At 37.0% G+C, this 22,876-nt stretch overlaps 2 protein-coding genes across 2 annotated transcripts in view; both read right to left on the bottom strand.

Annotated features, from left to right (window-relative positions):
- LOC146161573 (dynein axonemal heavy chain 8-like) overlaps positions 1-17,833 on the bottom strand; it is a 46,915-nt gene extending 29,082 nt beyond the window's left edge. Inside the window, exons 1-44 of the mRNA XM_083385450.1 lie at positions 17,715-17,833; positions 17,486-17,651; positions 17,059-17,271; positions 16,856-16,978; positions 16,559-16,726; positions 16,235-16,387; positions 15,838-16,007; positions 15,609-15,728; positions 15,230-15,403; positions 14,625-14,813; positions 14,012-14,195; positions 13,683-13,831; positions 12,966-13,134; positions 12,654-12,834; positions 12,453-12,574; positions 12,132-12,307; positions 11,464-11,697; positions 11,129-11,301; positions 10,841-11,017; positions 10,666-10,756; positions 10,519-10,589; positions 10,364-10,446; positions 9,928-10,091; positions 9,544-9,646; positions 9,278-9,382; positions 8,930-9,091; positions 8,398-8,622; positions 8,044-8,216; positions 7,640-7,818; positions 7,175-7,362; positions 6,956-7,042; positions 6,765-6,872; positions 6,546-6,680; positions 6,170-6,322; positions 5,948-6,075; positions 5,649-5,776; positions 5,025-5,266; positions 4,399-4,539; positions 3,457-3,587; positions 3,087-3,193; positions 2,867-3,009; positions 1,234-1,368; positions 1,007-1,129; positions 96-309 (exon numbers count right to left, since the gene is read on the bottom strand). Of these exons, the coding sequence (XP_083241576.1) occupies positions 96-309; positions 1,007-1,129; positions 1,234-1,368; positions 2,867-3,009; positions 3,087-3,193; positions 3,457-3,587; positions 4,399-4,539; positions 5,025-5,266; positions 5,649-5,776; positions 5,948-6,075; positions 6,170-6,322; positions 6,546-6,680; positions 6,765-6,872; positions 6,956-7,042; positions 7,175-7,362; positions 7,640-7,818; positions 8,044-8,216; positions 8,398-8,622; positions 8,930-9,091; positions 9,278-9,382; positions 9,544-9,646; positions 9,928-10,091; positions 10,364-10,446; positions 10,519-10,589; positions 10,666-10,756; positions 10,841-11,017; positions 11,129-11,301; positions 11,464-11,697; positions 12,132-12,307; positions 12,453-12,574; positions 12,654-12,834; positions 12,966-13,134; positions 13,683-13,831; positions 14,012-14,195; positions 14,625-14,813; positions 15,230-15,403; positions 15,609-15,728; positions 15,838-16,007; positions 16,235-16,387; positions 16,559-16,726; positions 16,856-16,978; positions 17,059-17,271; positions 17,486-17,651; positions 17,715-17,818 (6,664 nt within the window). The 5' untranslated portion in view covers positions 17,819-17,833. The remainder of the gene's footprint in view (positions 1-95; positions 310-1,006; positions 1,130-1,233; positions 1,369-2,866; positions 3,010-3,086; positions 3,194-3,456; positions 3,588-4,398; positions 4,540-5,024; positions 5,267-5,648; positions 5,777-5,947; positions 6,076-6,169; positions 6,323-6,545; positions 6,681-6,764; positions 6,873-6,955; positions 7,043-7,174; positions 7,363-7,639; positions 7,819-8,043; positions 8,217-8,397; positions 8,623-8,929; positions 9,092-9,277; positions 9,383-9,543; positions 9,647-9,927; positions 10,092-10,363; positions 10,447-10,518; positions 10,590-10,665; positions 10,757-10,840; positions 11,018-11,128; positions 11,302-11,463; positions 11,698-12,131; positions 12,308-12,452; positions 12,575-12,653; positions 12,835-12,965; positions 13,135-13,682; positions 13,832-14,011; positions 14,196-14,624; positions 14,814-15,229; positions 15,404-15,608; positions 15,729-15,837; positions 16,008-16,234; positions 16,388-16,558; positions 16,727-16,855; positions 16,979-17,058; positions 17,272-17,485; positions 17,652-17,714) is intronic.
- Positions 17,834-17,913: 80 nt separating this feature from the next.
- Positions 17,914-21,886, bottom strand: LOC146161572 (dynein axonemal heavy chain 8-like). Its single transcript, XM_083385193.1, has 11 exons — positions 21,737-21,886; positions 21,138-21,272; positions 20,780-20,867; positions 20,522-20,664; positions 19,881-20,076; positions 19,650-19,813; positions 18,973-19,149; positions 18,745-18,858; positions 18,568-18,675; positions 18,401-18,502; positions 17,914-18,069 (listed from the first exon to the last, which is right to left on the bottom strand). The coding sequence occupies exons 1-11, from the start codon at positions 21,884-21,886 to the stop codon at positions 17,914-17,916; spliced, it is 1,533 nt and encodes a 510-aa protein (XP_083241319.1).
- Between the last annotated feature and the right edge of the window lie 990 nt (positions 21,887-22,876).

The raw sequence follows: 22,876 nt of genomic DNA, 5'->3' as shown, positions 1-22,876 counted from the left end.
GTCATAACAAGACGTCACGAAAGTAAATAAACAAATGTTTGTTTAAATCCCTCATTAAATTACCGCCAATAAAAGTCCTAAAAAATTCCCCTTACCGAATATCTTGTCGATGGAGGCATCGGAGGGCAGGGTGCAGTTGAAGACGCTGAACTGTCGCTTGAGGCGTTGTGGTATATCGTTCCTACCACCGCCGGGGTGGATCATGGCGGCGATGAACTGCATGTCGACGATGTTGGTGAAGTCGCCCGGCTTCTCAAGGGAGTACATCCCGTGCATCTCCATCATCTGACGCACGATCTCGTTCGTGATCTGCAACGGCAAGGGCGTGAGAAAGGAGAGCCGGGGAAACAAAGCGAGAATTGAGGCATTTTAGCGAGCTAAATAACTTGAAGCTGCGACTGTTTATTAATTACTGTTTTCCAAAAAATAGTTTAGCTTTACCCAAATCGGTAGTGTTTCTTGGGCTTTTAAGACCGTTACTTCTAAAATGTAGACCTGAAAGAAAAATTATCCTTCCAAGCAGAATTGGACAGTTACTAGATAGTTCTTTAGTTTTCCAATTAACAGAATTAGAGCAAAATGACAAAATGACGCCAATTCTAATTTTAATTGAGAATTGCTTGTGTGCCCTAATGCTAGTTCCTATTTAAAATTATAGCAAAAATGCTTCATTGTCAAAGTGCATTGTTAGTTTTTCGGTCGAAAAAAGAATAATTTGAATTGGTGGGAACGACTGGTAGGTGAGTTTGAAAGTATATAGTCATACACCATGCTAAAACGTATGCTGATAAACTCAAACCAACTGTTCTAGGAAAGTGGTACACTAAATAGTTTTTTTTAACGTACATCTTGTTTATATTGTGTTATGTTTTTAGATGTTTCATTTAGGAGCGAAATACATTTACTCAAATAATTGATTTTCAGTTTACTAAGTTCTTTACTTAGTTTAATCGCTTCCAAGGATAATACTTTTATATAACAAGCGATGCCCTAAAATAATATACACCTGGTCTCCCCACTCGTTGATAATTGGCATGTTGATGTCGTCAACGAAGACCGTCATTCTTCGGCCAGCGGGCGGCCCAAACGTGCTTCCCATGCGCTTATCAACGTAACTCTCGATGGTGGTCTTTTTAAAAAAACACTTTTTTATCAATCGAATAATTTTTTTATGATGTTATAGCTTAGTTATCACAGTTTTTTAAAAAAAGTTTCAGCCTAAGCACACTGCACCTGGAACATGTTGGGTTGTGTGGCTGAGCTGAAACTAAACGACTTGGCCATCATGACTTCGGGGTCGTAGCCGAGCATGTAACCTTGAACGAGCACAGTCTTGCCCGTGCCCTGCTCACCAATCAACAGGACGGCCTGGACAAAATCGTACGACAGCATAAGCAATTAAGCATGTTTTTCAAAGCGGAATATATTAGTATCACAGTCGCAAAGATGGCTTTCGGTGTACTTATGATACGTAAGCTGTAATCGTTGATCAAAAAACAGCTTCGAAAGGTCTAGATCAGGAGTGTGCAACCTTTCATACTGCCGGGCCAAATATGTGTATTCGTATTAGACCACGGACCACTTGCATATCTCGTCGTCTACCTGTTAGTGCAGTGGTAGGCAAACTTTTTGTTGCGGCCCAAAGTAGTCTTTTCAGAGCTATTGAAGGCCTACTACGTACAACCTCTACGAAAACAGTGGCGGATTCAGGGGGATATTTTGTTGGTGAAATATTCTACGGCGCTCAATGGTCAAAACACTGCCATGCTATAATATAAAACACTATAAAAATTTGCGTTTACATAGAGTAAAAGTTGGCAAAAAATATAGTTTTACAGGCTCACAAGATCACATTTGGCACGTGGGTCTTTCCAAGCTGAGCCAATTTAAAACATTATATACCACACCAATTGTTAAAATAAAGTGCAATGGATGTACGGCTATCATGCGGCCAACAACTACGGTACATGATAATACCAAACTATTCAAAAATAACTCGCGGTCCACAGTTGGCTTACCACTGTGTTAGTGGCTACCACAAAAAAAAATTGCTCACACACGTACGTTGAACCGAACAATGCCACCTTAAAATCGACAAATTTTCTCAGCTGTGGAAACTTATTTATATCGAGATGTTCGCGGTAAAAAAGTACTTTTTAGCCGTGCAGAGAGAAATTTGTTTCTTTTTTTTACAACTCACATGAACATTAAAATTGAATATAAAACAATTACATTTCAAATGAGCGAAAAAGATCAAACGGACATTTTTAATATGCTTTCTTTACATGGCCATAAGTATAGCTATTCGAAAGCATTTCAAGAACAAAAGAATTGCAGCGCTCAGTGCAATTCACTTTCACACAAAGTTGTACACTTTCCGCAACAGCATCCAAAACACATTTTTAGTTTTATTTTGTCAGCAGGTCACATTCTATTCTAGTATGTTAGCAGGTCACATTCTATTCTAATTCTAATAAACTAAAAATGTACGTGCTATATAAGGCGACCTAGACTAAGGAACAGTCAGGAAGTTTCAACATTTTAACATTTACGGTACCTAAATGTTTAATGGTGCGGGCCAAAAACCAAAGCACACCACATATTTTGGTTCCGCGGGCCGCAGGTTGCACGTCCCTGGTCTAGATCACAGTTGTTGAACTCATAAGTGTGTACTATGTGTAACTGTGTATTTTTCATTGAACAATCGCACAGGTTCGACTCTCACTTAGGCACCACAACATAGGACAGTTTGCTATATATAAACACTATTGATCTTTCAGAAGGGCTATTCAAGAAGGCAAAATATTTTTTTTTCAGGTTTAATATTGTATTTTTTAAACGAAAAAAACAACTGATTTAAATAAACCTTGTGTTGTTTTGCAATGACATCTATAAGGAACTTTGTCCTGATGTTGTCAACGTTTGGTACGAGAATCGAAGAGTACTCCGGCACACTGTCGGTTGGATAAACATACTCAACGACTCGCTTCGACCAATGCTCCCATTCACCTAAAGAAAGCAATATGGCATCAGCGTTTATTACAAAACATTAGTTAAAAGTTAACACAATTTTCCGTTTCAAGTACCATTTGCATCTGGAACAAACTCGAATATAGTGTGGCCCGACCCTTCTTCAATATCGGGGAGGTCAAGATTGCTTTCGTGTCCTTGAAGGAAAGACTGCATCTTGTCACTGATAATAACAAATCAACCTGAATTACCATGGATTGTAAAACAATGTGTAAGGTGACACAAGTTACAAAATTAATTTAATTAAGTGAATACGTCATTAATTTGCTAAAAAGCAGCGCATTGTAAATCAATCATTTTATTAAAAAAAAAATAAAAAATAAAATAAAAATTTGAAATAAATCTGCACCTTTATCCTATCCATATGTCTACCAATCACTACCCTTAAGATAAACAACATAAGACTAATTATAAACGCGGCCGTACCGATCTGTCAGTTCAAGGGTCGCTCCCACACTCCACATTAGTGAGAAGATGAAGAGACGCTCGAGGTGGAAGTTTGGGAGGATTCCTGCCTCCTCCTTACTCGGGATCAAACCCTCCAGGACATTGATCGCCTAAGGGGAGCGCAAAACAAATAAAGAAATTTGAGAAAACAAAGTATTCTAAAATACTAAACTAATCAGTACACCGAAAAGCCATCGCAGACTCGCCGAATCTGTCGATCTAAGATGCAAACAGAGCAAGCCAGAAAAACAACTGGCCTGCAGTGAGGTTCGAACTCACGACCTCCGGTCAAGCCGGGACCGTCGCTCTACCAACTGAGCTATGCAGGCTCAGAGAGGAGCGAGTCGAGAAACAACCATGCGCCAATACTTGCACATTTTTGTTAGTACAAAAAACTTCACTCTGGGGATCATCAGTCCGTATCAATCAATGAAAGACACACACAAACATATGTATTTAATAACATCTGTGATCTAGCCCCTCGGAAGTTGCTTTATGACCAACGATTACGGCTTCCGTATCAATAGCCTGCTTGCATCATAGATCGACATATTCGGCGAGTCTGCGATGGCTTTTCGGTGTACTATTGATACGGAAGCCGTAATCGTTGGTCATAAAGCAACTTCCGAGGGGCTAGATCACAGATGTTATTAAACACATATGTTTGTGTGTGTCTTTCACTAAACTAATCACTGTGTTTTCTTGCTTGAATACTAAATTTCTAAGAAAGTAATAATAAATTTGAATTCGAATCCAGCTATGCTTCGTAACGCAGGAGAAACGTTTTGTTTAAAACTAAAAACGTTATACAAACAGTTTAATCGGTTATGCTTATTCAGTAATGGCTTCATTTGGTATAGGGTCGGCCAGCCGCAGTTTTTACACGAAACATACTTTACTATTTAGCACGACGAATATTACCTGGGTGATGTAGTTGCACTCGAGCAGCTCCATTTTTGGGAAGAGGTTCTGCATTGAGAAGGTGAAAAGATCTTCGAAGACAGAGTGGAAGAACCCCCTGATTGGCTCGCACTCCTGGGCCGGCCTCTTCAGCAACCAGCCCTGGGAAAACAATGGCCTTAAGTTGTTTATAAATGTTTGTTTGCCATCAATTTTGGCCAGAAAGCAAGTCAACTAAGAGAAAATATTTAAGTGGCGAATAAAAAAACAAGCGTACACTATCTAATTTTTCACTTTATGTTTCGTAGGCAAAATTTTCAATTGTTTTGTGAGCATAATATTTTCAGGTTGTTTGTTGGGCATGTTTTCTGCAAAGGTGGTTCGAATTTGTCCAAAACTCTTTTTTAATCTAGTCATAAAATTGTCATTTTTCGAAACAACTAAACTCTTTGTTCAACCTGTAATACTTTAGTAAATGTAGCATGTAATTTTGTTAAATACGTTAAAAAGCCTGTGGTTCAGCGACCCAGATTTTAGTCGCGACCGACTATTTTCAAAATTTTATCAGTGAGGAAATCGGCTCTAGCATAATAAGCTGTAAGATTACATTAACCTAATTCAATAAGAATTAAGGCATTATTACTAACATCCAGGATAGGTCGCCAATCCAGTGCGGAAGAACTCATGTACACCATTCCGTTCCTCGATACTGTGGCGGGCGAAGCGTTGTCGATGTTGTGCACCTCGAACAAGATCTTGCAGTTGGGCGCCATCGGGATTCGATCCCCATTCGCCAAAGTCAGCGTCTTGTTGTCGTCCAGCACCGAGTTTAGGTTCTCAATCCAAATGGCGTCGACTGGACCGTCCAACAAGAGCCACATGTTCTCGCCTAAACAACAACAGCTCCTTTTCTTTTTATACTTTTTTTTAATTCCTCGAATATATTTAACAAAAGCATTTCAGAAAGGAAAAAAAAAACGTTTTGCGGAGATAGCTTCACAGTCTTTATCAACCCAAACGATAAACCCAGCATTTATTTCTGTAAAACACTAGTTTTACCAAGAGAGTCAGCAGGTCAATGTTTTGCAAACTGTTTGGCATATAGGAAAGTATGTGTGACTTGAATTCAAACCATCCATAAGACAACTTATAGTTTTAAGGTATTGAAGGGTGACATCGCATTTCTTACTGCAAGTCTTTTTTTTAAATGTTCTTTGTTTTGTAAAAATTGCCGCGATTTTTTTAGACCACCATAAGATAAAAATATTGACCTTTCTTAGTTTTATGTGAACGTCTCCACAGAGTGCTGAAGATCCCGTCAGTCCAGTCATTGGTCGAAACATCAAGTCTACCGAACATCTGAGGAGCGGTGATGGCTTTCGGGTTCATTCTCACCTCTCTGTAAACAAACAACAGTAGTGTATTGTTTTGGCAACATTTTCTAAGCAATTCGAGCATTTTTATGGATCAACGAAGCTTCTAGTCTAAAAAAGATAAGATACTGGATTGTCATTAAAACAGTGTTACACGTCCTTAACTCTAACTTATGGTTAAACAATTATTAACTCACTTATGAGGGTCTCCACATTCCGTCATAGCTTTCATAATCATGTTAACACAGGCAGTTTTTCCAGCACCACTTGGCCCTAAAGCCATCATACCGTGACGCACACGCTGGGTTTCAAACAGTTGAACAACCTTTTAAAAATATACAATACAATTAGCAATATTTAAAGCAACAATTTTTGTTATCCCAGTATCAAGTGTTTGCAACAGTCCGACTTTCAGTTACCTTTAAATTCCAAGGTGGGTGGTTCATGAGCCCCATAGTATCGACATGAATTGCGATGGCGGCCTGTAAATCTACGTACGTTGCACTGTCCAGTACAATTCCAGGAAACAGATCGTTGATTAAACTTAAGAAAAGTGGCTCGTCTTCATCAACCTACAATATATAAATAAGTTTTATAAACCCCATTTTCATAATAAAGTTAATCTAATGTAATTGCTTAGTACCCTTGAATAACCTGTTAATATAATCGATTTCAAAATCGATTTTTAAAGTAAAAGGTGAAAAAAAATTCTAAAAAAATAAGCTGCTTAATTTTACTTAAACATCCAAACTATTCTATTTCTAGGCCACAAAACATATAAAAAACAAAACTTACCAGCTTTGATATGTTCATGTCCCTCAGAACTCTCATGACAATGGTGGGCTCTCCTTCATTTGGACGAGCTCTCTTGGACGCACCAAGTGTTCGCAAGACAGAAAGAATGTTACGCAAGCCAAAATCGTAGTGAACCTGTCGAAAAAGTTATAATTTAATATAAGTCTTGCTTTACGATCGTGTAGTTCACTGAAAGTGTGGTCCATCCGTTCAAGTTACCTGTTTTGTAAGCTGTTCCTCACAGAGTTTGTAGAGGGTATAGAACTTCTGAGCCAAGACGATGTTCTCAATGAAACCACAACTGGCAAGCTTCACTCTCATGATAATCTAACAACGACAACAAGCACGGTCATAACAAGGCACGAGCATAAACAGGGGGCTTTGAATAATTTCTTACAAAACACACCAACCTGTCTGTCTGGAACCATCATCGCAACTGAGCGGAACTGAACTTTAAGATTTTCTGGAAGCTCCTGTCTTCCTGCATAACCGGGGTTCTATAAATAAGCAATTGAACATGAGTTATTCGCAGCAAATTCAGTGTGGAAATATAAAAGGTTAAATACGAAACATTAGTTGCAATCTATAAATTCAAGTAACAGTTAAGGTTTGCAAAGTTCGACACATACCATGGTAATAAACAGACCAAACTCCGGGTTAAGATTGACGCAGTCACCATCTGTGAATATAAACTGTGTTTTCCTTTCCTTCTTGGCCATTAGCACGATGTAAATCTGCTGGGCAGCAACAGAAAGCACGGGGAGATCAATCCGGTTGAACTCGTCGAAACAACCCCAAGATCCAGACTGGGCAAGACCTGAAAAATAATTATTACAGTACAAAGTTTATAGATGGTTTTAAAATAAGTTAAAAATGTGCTACTTATCCTATATTTTATTCAATTATACCCTTTGTAAATACCGTACAGGCATACATATATCTGTAACATAACTTTAGTAATATTAATAAACAAAAAGGTTAATGAAAATCGATATGCTGTTAGAAAAACTGTAAAAAACAAGCTTGAATTAACTATGAAAAAATTAGAAAAGATGTCTTATAAAATTAAAAAGTCAACTTTTTATGGAACAAACCTTTGTAAATCCTTCCCAGTCCTCTAAAGTCCATCTGATCGGAGCAGTTGAACACAACCACGTACTTCCCAAGAGCTTTTCCCATGTCCTTGGTGGTCTCGGTCTTTCCGGTTCCAGCGGGCCCGGCCGGGGCTCCTCCCATGCTCATACCCAGGGCCTGTGCCAGGGTGATGTAACATCTATTAATGGACAACACGTGAATATAAAATATTAGCAACTGTATCCTAGGGGAGTTTGGTTCATTAACCTTGTCTTGAAACCCAGCATAAAATAAATACAGAAAAACTTAAGTATTAACCAGATTAAGTTGAGGCAAGTTTTTTTAAGGACTTACCATACTCAGCTACTGCGAACAATGTGCTTCTATTTGCGTAGGTGCAAATAACAAAACACGTACGTCCTACCTATCTGTAAGGGGTGTAATGACAAGACGATCGGTGCATCCCAAGAATTCGTTCTGGTAGATGAAATCAACGTCGGTAATGCTGACAATGCACTTGTCGGTGTCGTTGTTGAAGTAAAAGCGCGACTGCTTCAACCACTCAAAATCAAGGGGCGTCTTGATGTGCATTTTAACCTGCAAGAGTTCGCACAATAAAAATTAGTTAATTAAACGGTGTATGCAGTGTTTTATAGTAGATTTTTTGAGCAAGATTTTAAAGCAGAAATACCCCGTCTGACTTAAAAGATAAAAGCCCAGAGGACACAGTTATTTAAAACTGCTAATGTCTTATGTTCATGTCGATGTATGTACTGACCAAGTCATTGAAGATATCCCTCTGATGAACGTGGATTGTGATGACCGTTTCGAACTTGATCCGGTCGAACTTTGTGAGTTCTTTGGTGGTGACGGCGATGAGAGCATTCAGTAGTTCGAGGAACTTCTGGTTGGTCACCGGCATGATTTTCTTGTCGAAGCGAGCGTTGGAAAGTGCGTCCTCCGCTTCTCGAGTCCACATCATTTGCAGTCCAAGCAATCCAACCTTAAATAAAGTGCACGTTATAGAAATAGCATTTTTTTCATTTTTTCACAACTCAAAAACAAAATAAGACCGTATAAGTGAGCTATCTTTATACAAAATATCTATACATATTCTTTCAGCTTTTGAAATCTTTTAATATCACACAATGCTAAAAAATATTTTTATAACATCTAAAGGTCAAGCATACTTTTTTAAATGTAACAATTTTGCAAATATTTTTTTTATTTAAAACATAGTGAAATAAAAATGAATACGTTTAACTGATAGTTTGTATAAATCAACTACTTTAAGTAAACTTCAATCTTACTTGAGCAGGTGCCGCTTCCAGGAACGGGTGAATTTGGAAGCCAGGGTCGGACAGCTGGATTGCCGAATCTCTGATCACAGCGTGGAGGGAAGCTTGTTGTTCACGCAGCAGATCTCCTAACCAAGTTTCAACGTTGCCCTTTGCTATCACCTGCTTCTCAAGCTACACAACAAGTGGCAGAATTTAATAATGTTTTAAGAAGGTTATTTTATAACACTGTACATCTTTCTACTAACAGTTTATAGAAGAACATTCTACAAAGAGGTAGTATTCATTTAAACCAAAACGCGAGGGATTAAAATATGTTTTACATCGCACACAATTAAAACAAAAGTGCTCCGTATTTACCATGATCGTTTCGCCTTCCTTTGAAACAACGGCAATCATGCGATCATAATCTTTCTCGTGAAAGTCAACTTTATTGACGTTCTCAAACACTCCAAGAAGATGGGCCTGTGGTTATACAACAACACATCAAGATTAGCTGCATACTTACTACAGAATAGCGACAAAAATCTGTATTTTTGTAAAATGGCTTATTCACGCTTTTCTTGATATAAAGTTTTTAATTAAGCACAACGTTTCAATTAACTGTAGGGAGCCACTGCTGGTACCTGGATTGAATGGGAGTCGCTTGCTTGTCCGAGAATCTCAAGCAAAGCTGGATCAGATATAAAGAAGAATCGTGGAAACACAAGACGCTTCTGTTCAAGATATCTGGGAAAGAAAACAGAATATAGGATCAAGTAAACACGATATTAATAAAAGATTTAGGACTTTACGCAATCCAACTTCAACGTTTATAATGCACGTCTAATTAATTGTAAACAAAACTGAATTAAACACGCTTTAAAATGTTTATTTTACAAGTGTTCAATTGATACAGGGCCAATATCGCTGGCCAGTTTTTAAATATACACATATGTTTTTTTTTCCTAATTTAACGAAGGTCGCATACTAAATAGCACCAACTAATATTGTCCAGGAACAGAACTAACCCTGTGAGCGATTTCTGGCACTGTTCAAGCTGTTCCAGCAAATGTGGCAGAAGTTGACCCAGGGTCTCATCACCCACGCAACACTGCACCACGTTTGTAGTCTCGTGCGCTCTCGTCATAATCTTCACCCATGACTTATCGATGTTGGCGAATCGCTTAGCTTCCTGATTAATGTATAACAAAGGTTTTTAATAAATATATATTTTGATATCTTCATAGCGTTGTTACAGGCATCATACAGTTAAATAAATTAAACAGCTTTTTTCTGGCGACTAAACCTGCGTTACAAGTTTGGTTGAGGTCGTGTGTTCAAACCTTACTGCAGCCTGATTCTTTTATACCCTTGCCTTGCTTACACGAAAATCTTTTCGCTAGCCTAATTTTCTTTCGTCTTTCAAAGGTACTTGGTTTACTATTAATTTGTAATGGAATGCACCTTTGGAAGTTGTTTCGCAATATCTCCTCCAACAAACACAGCTTCAAGGTAAACCCAAAGATTCTGCACAATTAACCAGTTTTCTGCGAAAAAATATCAAAAATTAGTTTACAGAAAACAATTCCCAAAAAGCTGATGCTTATCAAGAGTCTTACCAATGATGTCAGAAGTATTGGAAAGCTTATGAACCCACTGTTGGATTAGTGGCTTGAACGGAGCGTTGTATCTGACAAACAAGAATACGTGGTTACATACAACATATTATATATTAATTTACATGTTAGTTTGAAAAGCTGCATTACCTGTTACTTAGCAATGAACCAAGGATCATAAGACTGTCTTCCAGCATTGAAATAATCTCAGACGTCTCCTGGCCCTTAAGCAACAATTCACCTGGAAACAAAAAACGCAACAATTACAAGAGTTTTTTTAAGATATTAACTTTATACAAGCGCTTAAAAGGAACGACTCAGTTACCTCTCGCCTTGAAAACAGTGAAGCTAAGAGTGTTTGCACTCCATTCTGCCACCACTGCACTGAGTTTTGCTTCAATGTCTTTCTCCTTGACAGCACTGATGCAGATGTCCTCGATGTCCTCTTTGTATTTTAGCAACGGAGCTCCCATGATGTTGCGAAGCTGGAAGTTCTCGTTGTCTGGAAGTAAACCACAAACACGTGTGTTGCCTTTCTAACGTTTTAACTTCTTTCAAAAGTAGTTTGAACTAATTTTCAGCACATTTGCAACGTTTTACAACAAAAACTCACCAATATCAAACGAGTAGCTTGTGAGGTTTTCGATGCGCTCCCAATGTCTGCGCTTCATTGCTTTGTCGGACATTAGTTCAAGCAGGGGACAAGATTCGTTGAAGTCGTTGATCTTTTTGCTCAGCTCCAGGAAAGCTTGCCACTCTTTCAGACCTTTCGGAAGTTTGCGGCATCTATTTGCAATAGATAAAGCATCTAACGAAAAATCTATTAGAAAATCTAACAAACATTTTTAAGCTTTTTTTAGGCGGCACAAATGTAAAGGCTTGATGCAAACTTAAAAGTTGTAGAAAATTTTACAACGTCGATTTGACAACTTTACGGCTTTCAATTACCTGTTTTGGAAATCTAACAGTTCTTGGTTGATCTTGTCTATGTCCACTTCGGTCCACAGGATGTCGTAATAGCCGTTGATGGACTTCATAACGGCGTTGTACAGACCGTAGAGCTTCTGTAGCAAGTTCAGCTCCTTCTTTGTTCTCTGCAGCTCAGGATAGTCTGTGACCTGGAGGCCGAAAAGTTCCTCCCCGGCGTTGTAGGTCTGAAACTTGCGCCAAAGTTCGTCGAAACTGGGAAAGTCAAAGAACACAATGATCAAGTATAATCGTGGTCTTACAGTCTGGACTCGGTGACCTTAGGGCACCCTGATGCAAATAGGCATTTTTGGTGGGCAACGAAGCCTTCACTAAAAAGATTATTGCATAAGTATAGGAAAAAAGTTTGAATTATATGCCGTATAAAGATTCTATCGATTTTTATCTAGCTTATTTGGCTCACGTTATGAAGCAAATGCAATAACAGATCAAAGTAGAATTAAAATAAATCTTAAGTTTCTATATTACTAAGGCAACACTAATATGTAGGTAATTATGAAGATTAAAAGCAAACTAGTTACAATTTACTTTTTATGTTAACTTTAGGCACAATGACCATAACTTTGTTTAATAGTCAAATATTTTTCTTCCACTAATACAAAGTGGTCTGTAGTTCAACAGTGGCTTACTGGCTCTGATAGACTTGAAGCCTATCGCTTGCTTCGATTGGAGAAATGCCCTCCGCCATAGGACCATTAACATCATATGAGTCTTGGAATTTAGCTGATGCCTCGTGGAATTTTTCAACCTTGTCGATAAGATCCGAACGAAACTGAGGCTGGACTGTGCACAGCGTGTTTTGGATCTGTGCGAAAGTTGGCATTATATTTATTTTGGATTTGGGTATAAAATAACATTAAATGTAAAGTTATTAAATGCTTCGCAAAGGCTTTCAGCGTACCACTTTCTGCTTTATAAAACATCTTTTTTAATAGTTTAGATTTATTTACCGTGTTTGCTTGTGAAAGAAGCTTCTCCCAGCCGTACTTGAGAGTGTCGACTTTATTGATTTCCTCGGGGTGGACATTGACGTTGAACTTCTGCATTATGGCGTACGCTTCCTCAACAGGGCCTGGGAACATCATCACATAGTAACTAAACCTGTGTTAAATTTTGTAAATGCATTTCAAGAAACCTAAAAGCATCCGTACCCAGGGTGAAGTCGATCCTTGTGAATTCAGTCTTGATTGTATCAAGGGCCTTCATCGCTTCACGGATGTCGTCCAGATCTTTAATAGGTCTAGAAAGGCGCTTGGAGAACTCGTTGATAAAGTCGTGCAATCCTTCCATCTTGATTCGATACTCGGTGTTCAAGCACCGACACAGACATACCTAAAACGGGGTACTTTGTAAAACCTAGTATTAAAGTTTCGTAGGTTTCCGACAGAGTTATATTTTAATAATAACCACGTATAATTTTTTGATATTCAACTATATAACTATAAGCCAGCGAAATCACGTACCTTCCATGCTTTGGTTTCAACAGTAAGTGAAGATTTGATGTTCTCGGGTATTAGAAGAAGAGGTCCGACTTCGATTGACGATGGCAACATCTCAACTCTGTTGTTGACATCCTCAAAGCGCATGATCTCCGCACGAAACTCCGTCAGCAATGGCTGAGTGGCCATGAACCTAACGAAAAAATATTTTTTGACATAAGGTTTAGCTATTTAATAGCAAGCTAAGATTAGCATTTTAGTTAAAATTGGAAATCCGAAGTGAAGTTTACTTCCAGGCTGCCAAACCTCAAGCCTAATGCAATCATTCAAAGTCCGCAAAAGTGACTTGAAAATAATCATCAAAATCAGTTTTTCAACGGGCCTTTTTTTATTTTCAACTATCCGTTTTAATATGGAAGTCACGGCTGGTTAATTATGTGAAACTTTGCTCAATAAAAAACAATTTAATGATTTATATAAATGGTGTAGCCATTACAGAATTTTAAAACAACTGTTGCGCTGCTTTATTATTTCTTACGTAAGTAAATTCTTTCATAATAAAAAAAAAGATACATTAGAACACCGTTACTTGTGCGTATCACAATTAAGACAATCAATGACTTTTAGCAAACAATTGGCCAGAAATAAGTCATGTCGGTCAGGCCTGTTTGACTCCTTCAACGTTAAGTTTGGCAAACAAATATTTGTTTTAACTATTTGACAGTTCTCTGTTATACGTACTCTGCCACTTTCACGTCCCTCTCGTCCTCCCAGAGCATTTGGAAGGTGCTGAACTGTACAAGGTTCCTTGCCACCGGGTCGCGCATGCTGTTCATCGCACTCGTAAGCATCATCACCAGCTTTGTGATGTCTTTGTGCTCAGAAATTGCCTGAACACAACAGCAGCAACATGTCCAAAACACAGAACAACAGAAGCGGTAGTTTTGCCACATTCCAAATATTTAGGCGTGTTTAGGCTAATATCTATATTTTCCCCATAACTTACAAAACCTATGCAACAAAAACAGTTCAAAGCACACAGGCAACAATTCTCAGAAACCAAGTGCAACCTTGTAGTGATTTTGCAACTTGTCGAAGGAGTTCTGTTGCATGGCGGCGCTGCTCGCTTGTTTCTTTGCGTTGTCGCGCTTGGCGCCTCTGTTCGCCGATCCACGCCGCTCGTTATCTCCGTCCTGCAACTCGGACAGGTCCTGGCCCCAGCACAACACGCCCTTGCTCACATCCACCACGTTTCTGCGCAAAAGTAAAACGTCCAATATAATTGAAACCGACGCTTTTTTAAGTGTTTTACTCAGAATAATTCATAAAGCCAACAATTTGTTGGCAGAGTTGGTTAGAAATACAAGGAATGCCTTTATGCATTTTTCGGATGCCAGTATTCGATGTTGTTGGCAAACAATACGGTCTGCTGATCCAATTATAAACCATGTCATTACCATGGTCACAAAGGCAAAATTTATCGAATTAAAACGGCAAACATGGATGAAATACCTATTTAAAATTAGTTTGGTTCACACCTACGACAATTTAGTATCTTTCAAGTATCGATGTTATCATTAGGCACTAGTTATAAGAACCGACCCTAAAAGAAAAACACCAATTTTGTGTCCTACGTGTACTTATAACGGGTAACCTAACACAACATAACAATTTTTCACTGACCTTGCAGCCTCATTAATTGCGGACTGTATCTCTTCCAGGTTGGGGTTAAGCTCAATATTTGGAATAGCGAGTTCAACGTTGGACACCATCAATGGGGACATGCCCTCCCTTACGAGCAACATGGAGCTCTCGCCACCCTGGCTATCCCCGCCCATTCGTCGGCTGTACGACGACTTCGGGTAGAAAACTCTGCATCAAACAAACAAAACGTTTAATATAAAAGACATAAAAAAATGATAATCGTCCTATTTTAAAAAGACCATGCAAAGACAGAAGTGTAAAAGCCGTTAAAGCAGGGGTTCTTAAACTTTTTTACCGTGTACCCCTATTTTTTTGGCTTCACTTGGACCACGGTGGACAAGATATTTTCAAAATGACGTCATAAATTTACGTCACAATCAAATAGACTTCCAAAAATATGCCGATGATTTAAGTAAAATTGAGTTTAAATACATTCAGTGCTAAAACGTTTACTTTTAATTAAACGCTTTTCTTTAAAAAAAAATGGTTACGTTTTAAATATACAGTAATACTTCAATTTGGGCTTCATGGAACCCCTAAAATTAGTTCACAGACCCCCACGGGGTCACACTATCTTATACCACCTTCGCTTTATGAGATCGAGAGAGTGTCTTGTGCATTTGAGCAATGCCTCTAGGGTCCTGGTCTTGAAGTACTCCATCAATTCCTCGCATTCGACCGCAAACGAGTCATCGTCGCTGTAATCCATGCTATCCTTGTATTTGGATCGGGTGCTTGTAGAAGTGTTCATACTAAAGCTGTGAAATAAACAAGTGAGAATATAATATGGACAGTATTCAGGGACAAAAAAATTAACCAAGTTATCATTTTGCACGTAGCACTGCATATTTTAAACACACATTGGAAGTGCTCAACTATATATGTGTTGGAACAGATGTTTTTACAGTTACAGGAAGCTGTGCCGAAATTAAACTTAATATTATGTATTATGTTGTAACTAACACAAAATCAGCTCTCCCAGAGTGTTTCGCGAAGACTTGTAAGAGATCCTTGACGGCATTCTCAATATGCTGACTCTTCTTGTTTAAGTACTTGGACATCAAATCAGAGTGTTCTCTTGTACTAAAAGAAAAATGATAAGCCATTTAAGCAAATGAAGGTGAATACGCCAAACATAAAACGAAACTTTTGTTCAACCTTTACAACATAGAAATTGTTGTATGTAACCTACCAAGTAAGGAAGTCAGCAATGGTGTGCGTTGTGTCATCCTCCAAATCTATCAGCACAGAGCTTGCTATTTCAAGAAGAAGTTCGTCGATCCGAGCTTCCTTAAGGTCATTGACCTCACGGATGACGCGTTTTAACTGGTTCAATTCTTTGTTAACGTTGTGAAAATAAAGCTGAAGATATTTAAAATAAAGTTTGTTATGTACATCGTGGAACTCTTTGATATACAAAATGCTTGTTGTATTGTTAAAGAACGATACTACAGAAATTATTTTGTTTGTAGATCTAAAACTAGAAAAACGTTAAATGCTGTTGCTGACGAGTATAATGTATTTTAACTAAGGCATAACTATTGATGAATCGAAATATTAATTTGTTTATTTTAAAGAAAGTTATTGACCTTGTGGTTTAATGAACTCCATGTTGTAAAAATAAGTCCGTGACGAACAGCTTTGTCAACTTGCTTCAGATGTTGCTTCATCAGTGGCAGAAAAATGGCAGGGATGCTCTCTTTGGCTTTGTCAAAGTCACTAATAAGATTTTCTAGCGACTCCTGTAAAAGGCAACTTAATTACCAGGCTGCATGTCACAAGTCAAATTAATACACATATCTTTTTTACGAAAAAAATTATTTTCTGTTGAGAAAAATAGGCAAATTTTCTTGACAACGTGTTATATGTTATGAAATGTTGTGATAAAAATAATCTTGCATAAAAATGGTGACCTTTGTTTCCTTGAGATCATCAATTTTTCTAACCAGGTCCGAGGCAACCTCTGGTATTTCCAGGCCCATCCTAAACATGCAATTGGCCTCCCTGACCATAGCAGGGATTTGTGGGTCATAGTTAATGTAAAGCTGCTTAGTCTCAGGGTGGCGTACAAGCAACGTTGCCTAAGTACGAAAAGCGTGGTTAAAGCAAGAAGAGGGCATTACATCGTAAATCTGAACAATTATACAAATATTTGTTTTTTTAACTAATTAAAAAGTGTTAAATAGTTTATTTTGTTGTTAACTTTTCACCTGCAATGCATACTTGATGTTATCTGTCTCTCTACACCAAGCCCTGTAGTAAAGCACCTCGAATTCCATCAGGATTTTACCCATCCTGTTATAATTCTTCACAAGAGCTTTGCCATCCTTATCCTAAAAAACGTTATCGATATATATAATGTTTTTACATCTTTTTTAGTTATTTCCGTAGTATGAAATATAAAGCATTTCACCTTTAAAATTTCTGGTGCAAATTCCTGGAACACTTCCATAGGTTCCTGTATTTTTCTGAAGAGTTGCCGCGACCACATGATCTTGCCCGCGATAGGAGCCATGTCACGAGGTATTGGAGGGTCATCTCGTAACTTCTGATAGAGCTTCTTGATTTCGTCAATTTCTTGAGCAAATGTCCGGAGAATCACAGAATACTTTTCAGCAATGTCAATCTACAAAGAACAAATTATCACTAATTAAGTCGTAATCTAAAGAGTTGAGTAGATAAATTAATAAACAACATATTTTGCCCCTGGGAAAAAATATAGTTGCAAATGCTTTCTTTTGTTTTAGTCAGTTATAAAGTTTATTCAGTATTTATAAATTGTTTTTAACAATAGCTGATTTTAGCAAATGAAAAGTAAAATTAATAACCCATATACACACCGCTAAGCAAGGTATCCTGAGTTTTTCAAAACGCTTCAGGAGGAGCAGTGCTTGAGCAGCAGACTGAACTCTGTCAAAGCAGCCATCCATAAATGTTTGAAGCTGACACTCCAGGTTGAAAATAGACTCCTTGAAGTTCTCAAAGTCGTTATCAAAATCTTTTTTCCTGTGACAAAAACACTATTAATAGCAAAATAAAAATTCCACTTAATTTATATGGAGTATCCACCTGTGATCAAGGACATCGTAGGGCTTTTTCTTAGTATTGGTCACAACAGATTGAAACTTTTGTGCCAGGCTATCAATGCCTTCAATTTTGCTTTCATTTAGCATTGAAAATACTTCAATAGTTTGAAGCAGCTCAGTTATCTGTGCACACAAATGTAAATCATTTTATGTGAGTAAATAGCTAAATAAAATAAATAGGGTCAAACATAAACCTTATTAAGCCTTTTGCAAAATGTATCAAACTTTCCAAAAATGTACATTTCAGAGAAATCCAGGTTTTTCTCAGGACCAGTTTGCAGATCAATCTTCATTTTTTGAAAGCTGTCAACATACTCTTGATACAAACGTATGCAGTCCTAAAAATACAAATTGCACTATATAAAATATAAATCAAAATTACCAAGTTGTGTAACTAGTAATAAAAGCCACAGTAAATCATGTTTTCCTTTGAAAACTGTCCACAAATAATTTTTTATCTTAATCAAAAGCGCAAAAAGTTATACCTGTGTTCTGTTAACCGCTCTTGTTGTAAGATAAAGTAAACTTATTTCAAAAAAACAACAATTACAACTTTTAATTAAACCGAAAAACAAAGTATTTTTTATAAAAAGGATTTTGGTTAAGAGAGTTTTCAGAATATGTAAACAAAAGTTTGATTAGGACAACATTTAAGGTAGGTATTTTTACCGCAATCTTTGTCTTTACACATGCGCTGTCTTGATCCCAAATTCGCTTTCTTCCATTCTCTGTGATGTATTTTCTGCAGGCTGTAACCATTTGATTGGTAACCTGGACAAGTAGATAGAGTAAACAAATATGCATAACACTTTGTTTTGCACTATTAGTTTACAAACCTTGATGAATAGTGACGTCATCCTTTGTGAGGTGTTGTAGTAATGTGAAATATTGTGAATCATGCTAATAATGTTGATGAGGGTTGGTATTACTTCAATCATGTTTACCTGAAATCACAAACTGTTACTCTAAAAAGCCAAAATAATAATTTGCATGAATTTAACTGTGTAACATACGGGATCGGAGTTATACAGTGGAGTACAGGCCTTCTCCAGTGAATACAAGTATTTGACATTGTCTTTTGCCTCGTTAGCGTGGTTGGTAATTTGAGCATCCATTTCCCTCCATGCCTACAATCCAAATAATGGTTTAACATACATTCATACAATAAAGATTGGTTCACCTATACAGGCATACAGGTGTCCTGACGAAAATAGTAAGAATACAAAGTTGTATTCTATTACCTTTAAAATCTTTGACTTTGCAGCATGAAGAGTATTAATAGCTGCTTTGCACCGGCTTCCTTTAATGTGCTCCAAAAGGGAATTGAACTTGGACATAAGAAATCTCCAGTGTTCCAACTCTGCCAATGGCCCTGTGTCATCTGCTTCTTTCCTCATCTGTTCACTTTCAGCGAGAACCTGTCAGACCAAGATAAAACATTAAATGGGTCTTAATCTTAAATATTAATTTCAACAGCAATTATGAGAAAAAAGTAAAAATTGTGTCCACCAATAAACATATTTTTGGAAAAATTATTTTTTTAAACAAGACCCTGACTAGCATTTAAGTTCAATATTTCACCGAAGTTCATGCCAGATACCAGGATAAATTGTTTAAAATCCTATAAAACTATAATACAATGTTAAGTAAACAGGTGCTTCATTAATTTTAGGTGATACAATAGGTTGTTTTTATAGTTGTTTTGTTTTTTCTTGAATTTAAAAACTATAGGTGCCAAAGCGAACTCATTCCTATCGGTGACAATATATGATGGGTAAATTTATTTATATTTATTTTGTCATTAAATTTGGTTTAACCATACTTACATAAGTCAACAGTATAATCTTGTAGCATGCAAAATACACTTTTTTTGCAAATTATTTGTCATGTAAATATTTGACATATTTTACAATCATACTTGTTCTATTTGTTTTCTCCAACAGGAAACAAGTTCTTCAATTTTAGAAATAGTTTCGGGCTCCTGGGCTGCAGCCGCACAGTCAGCCGCTGTTTTGATGCTGTCCAAGTCAACTTCAGTTGCTTCAGTCAGTCTTACTGCTCCGTCAACATTCATCTGTGCGCCTATATTAAAATTCCATATAGTTATCAGAGAAATACAGCCTAGTAGAATTTACACTTTATAACTTACTATCCAGATAATGCACAAAGTTCTCCAAATTCTGAATAAAAGTGTCCTTTGTTTTCTTGCCTTGAAGTGTTTCGGTAAGGCTTCCCCAGTTGCTCATGGCCTGTATGGTGGGAAGGTAAACTTTGGCCATCAACTGGCGAATGGCAGGCAGCAGTCCACCATTGTCAACCACATCCAGGACGCCAAAGTTGGTTTCCTAAATATATACATTAAATTGCCACGACATAAAACGTATAAACAAACAAAAATAAATTATACACGCCTGAAGTGTTTAATGGTTATAATCAGCATAATTAGTAGTGTTTTATTGACCTAAGTCAATGACCTGGCTTGATTTGAGTGCACTTAGGTCACAGTTTTCAAATGACTAGATTTGATCGTTTGGGCAAAATGACTTGACCTAAATCTTTCTGACAAATTACTTGGGTTAAAATAAAATGTATTCCTTTTTATAAAAAGGATTTTTTTTTATAAAATTGATCTCTCTTGCTTATATAATTGTCCTAGTTTAAAACAATTCCAATAGTTTAACTTTTTAATGATAAAAAATGTTAGTAAATACTGAATTCATTAAATTTTCGCCCACACTTCAGCCTAGAGAAAAATAAATATTACCATATTTTAAGGAAAGTATATTTTACCTCACAAGCATTTCTCATTACTAGGACTTGGTCCCCTCTTGGCTTCACAAAGTACAGACACTGCCCAGTTATTGGTTCCTTCAAGCCATCAGTGACAAACACTTTCTTCATCTTTTCATTCTTGTGAACAGTTCTTCCAGATTCTGTAAACATAAGTTAGATTAAACTTATTAGAATCACAGCTGCAGCAAAACATTTAGAAAAAAAACTCTTTTTAAGCAATGGTAAAAGGGCATTAAACTAGCTAAACTATATTACCAATTCTTGGTGACTCTCCATCTTGGTAAAAGAACATCAAAACTTGTTTGCCATCTTTTTCAATAAAACGGTCCATGAAATCAATTTGCTAAAATGTAAAGAGCAAGCATAACAATGTTTAAATCGCCCATAACTCCGTTTATATAAATATGTAATCAAAGGGTTTAAGACTTGAACAGATTTAGTCGTCTATACAACGAAAAGGGAACCATAGACTACAGTTAAGCCCCTGAATGAATGTCAAATAAAATTTACGTTTGTTTACTTAAACTACCCAACGAGTGATTACTGCAATTTAATGTTGTTTAAAACAAATTAATTTTACTTGCAACTAGTCCAACATAATAAAATAACTTACGTCGCCACTGTCCAAAATAAACTCTTCCACTGCACTGTTTTCAAGCTGAAGATGTTCGGCAACATAATGTACGAAGTACTTATGAACTGGCGACAGTCGCAAACGACGTTTCTCGCGTTCTTCTTTGTATCGAGCCTACTCCAAAAAGTGTCACTAGAGTTCGCCAACGCATAAAACTAAAAACTGTTCCACTTGGCGGTGGTGAACCACAAGTTACGGGCAATACTAGCATTAGGAATAACCAGTGTTAAGTGCTCCTAAAATAATTTCATGTTGTTTACGAAATAGTTACTCGAAGTTGGCCATAGTAAATTCTGTTAGAAAAACTCGTTGGCAACGTATATGTAAAAAGTCCCGCTGAGATTACTAGATACGGTACGCAAGCAGAAATGGGAAATACACTCCATAAAGAAGACATGGGTAGCAAAAAAGAGTCGTAGTTGGCCACCCCACTGTATTTCATAATTTGTGGCCGCCAAATATTCAAGTCGACTTTTTTTACGAAATTATACGCCGAAAGGGTACTGGAATTAAATTGAGCTTGGACAGAGGATACTACTTTAGTCAATTAAATTAGAGAAATTTTAAGGGAATCTTACCTGCTTTTCTTTTAATGTTTCTGTATAATTGTAAACACCGCCAGCAAGACTGGCTCTGCGTTGCGCTGCCCCAGTAACTTTTACATCCCGAAGTCGCTTGTTGATGGGAGCCGCTGCAGGGGATCCACCTGGCTTTCCTCCGTCCGCCATGTCGACGGAAAGAAGATTTCTTCTTGAACGTTACGAATTCAGTTTTTAGTTTTTGCCCTTTATTCAAAAAAGCAAACAACTTTCGTAAATTCGCACCTTTAGCGAATTTGCCTGTTTTAATCTTCAAACTTTAACGTTTTGTTTTGATACAAATTAAACAGAGGACGGTTCTATATACATCCGCTTACCAAACCACATATAAAATTTACAAACATTAATTTTCTGCAGGGCAATTTGTTTTTATTTTTCTACCGTAATATCTTTTTCGATATAATTTGCTTAAATTATATCTAACCAAATTTTGTTTTTGTAACAAATTAATTTTTAAAGCGGAGTAACACTAAACAAACTATTACTCATAACTATTACGTCATAATGCATACATTAAAACGCAAATTTTTTAAATTTCAACCATGGATGGAAAGCTTTACTAATAACTTTGCAAATCGTATTCGACCTCCTTTTTTAGCACAATTAAAAGTAACAGTTCCTCTGATTAAAAAAAGTACCTGTCTTCTAAAATTACTGCATGAAGCCTACAGACTTAATTTATACAAAAAAGCACAATATAATTTTTAGTAATCCAATATTAACGTTTGACGATCAACAGCAACAGCAAAAACGTTAGTTGCTGGTCCCACTGCTCTTATAACATCCTAAATGGTATCTACCCAGTGTTGTAATGACATTTATATCAATGATGTTTTCGAATGAATTAACTTTGGTCGTTTTGGTAGAATGACTTGGTCCAAGTCTTTTTGACAAATGACTTGACTTGGACTTTAATCATGAAGCCAAATGACTTGGGTTGAATTTTTTTTTTATTAAATATTTTATCATATAATTGACCTATTTATCTAAAGTTTTCCACGTAAAACAATTAGATAAACACATATTGTTTTTTGTTCTTTTTATGTTGAATTATATTGCTCATATAATCGTGCAAGTTTATCAAATTTATCTTTTCATTATATTAGTGGTTTGACTTGC

Source organism: Ascidiella aspersa, chromosome 3 (assembly GCF_963924565.1).
Source record: "Ascidiella aspersa chromosome 3, kaAscAspe10.2, whole genome shotgun sequence".
Classification (NCBI taxonomy): Eukaryota; Metazoa; Chordata; class Ascidiacea; order Phlebobranchia; family Ascidiidae; genus Ascidiella; species Ascidiella aspersa.
The sequence above is the reverse complement of the archived record's forward strand: the minus strand, read 5'-3'. Positions and strand labels throughout refer to the sequence as shown.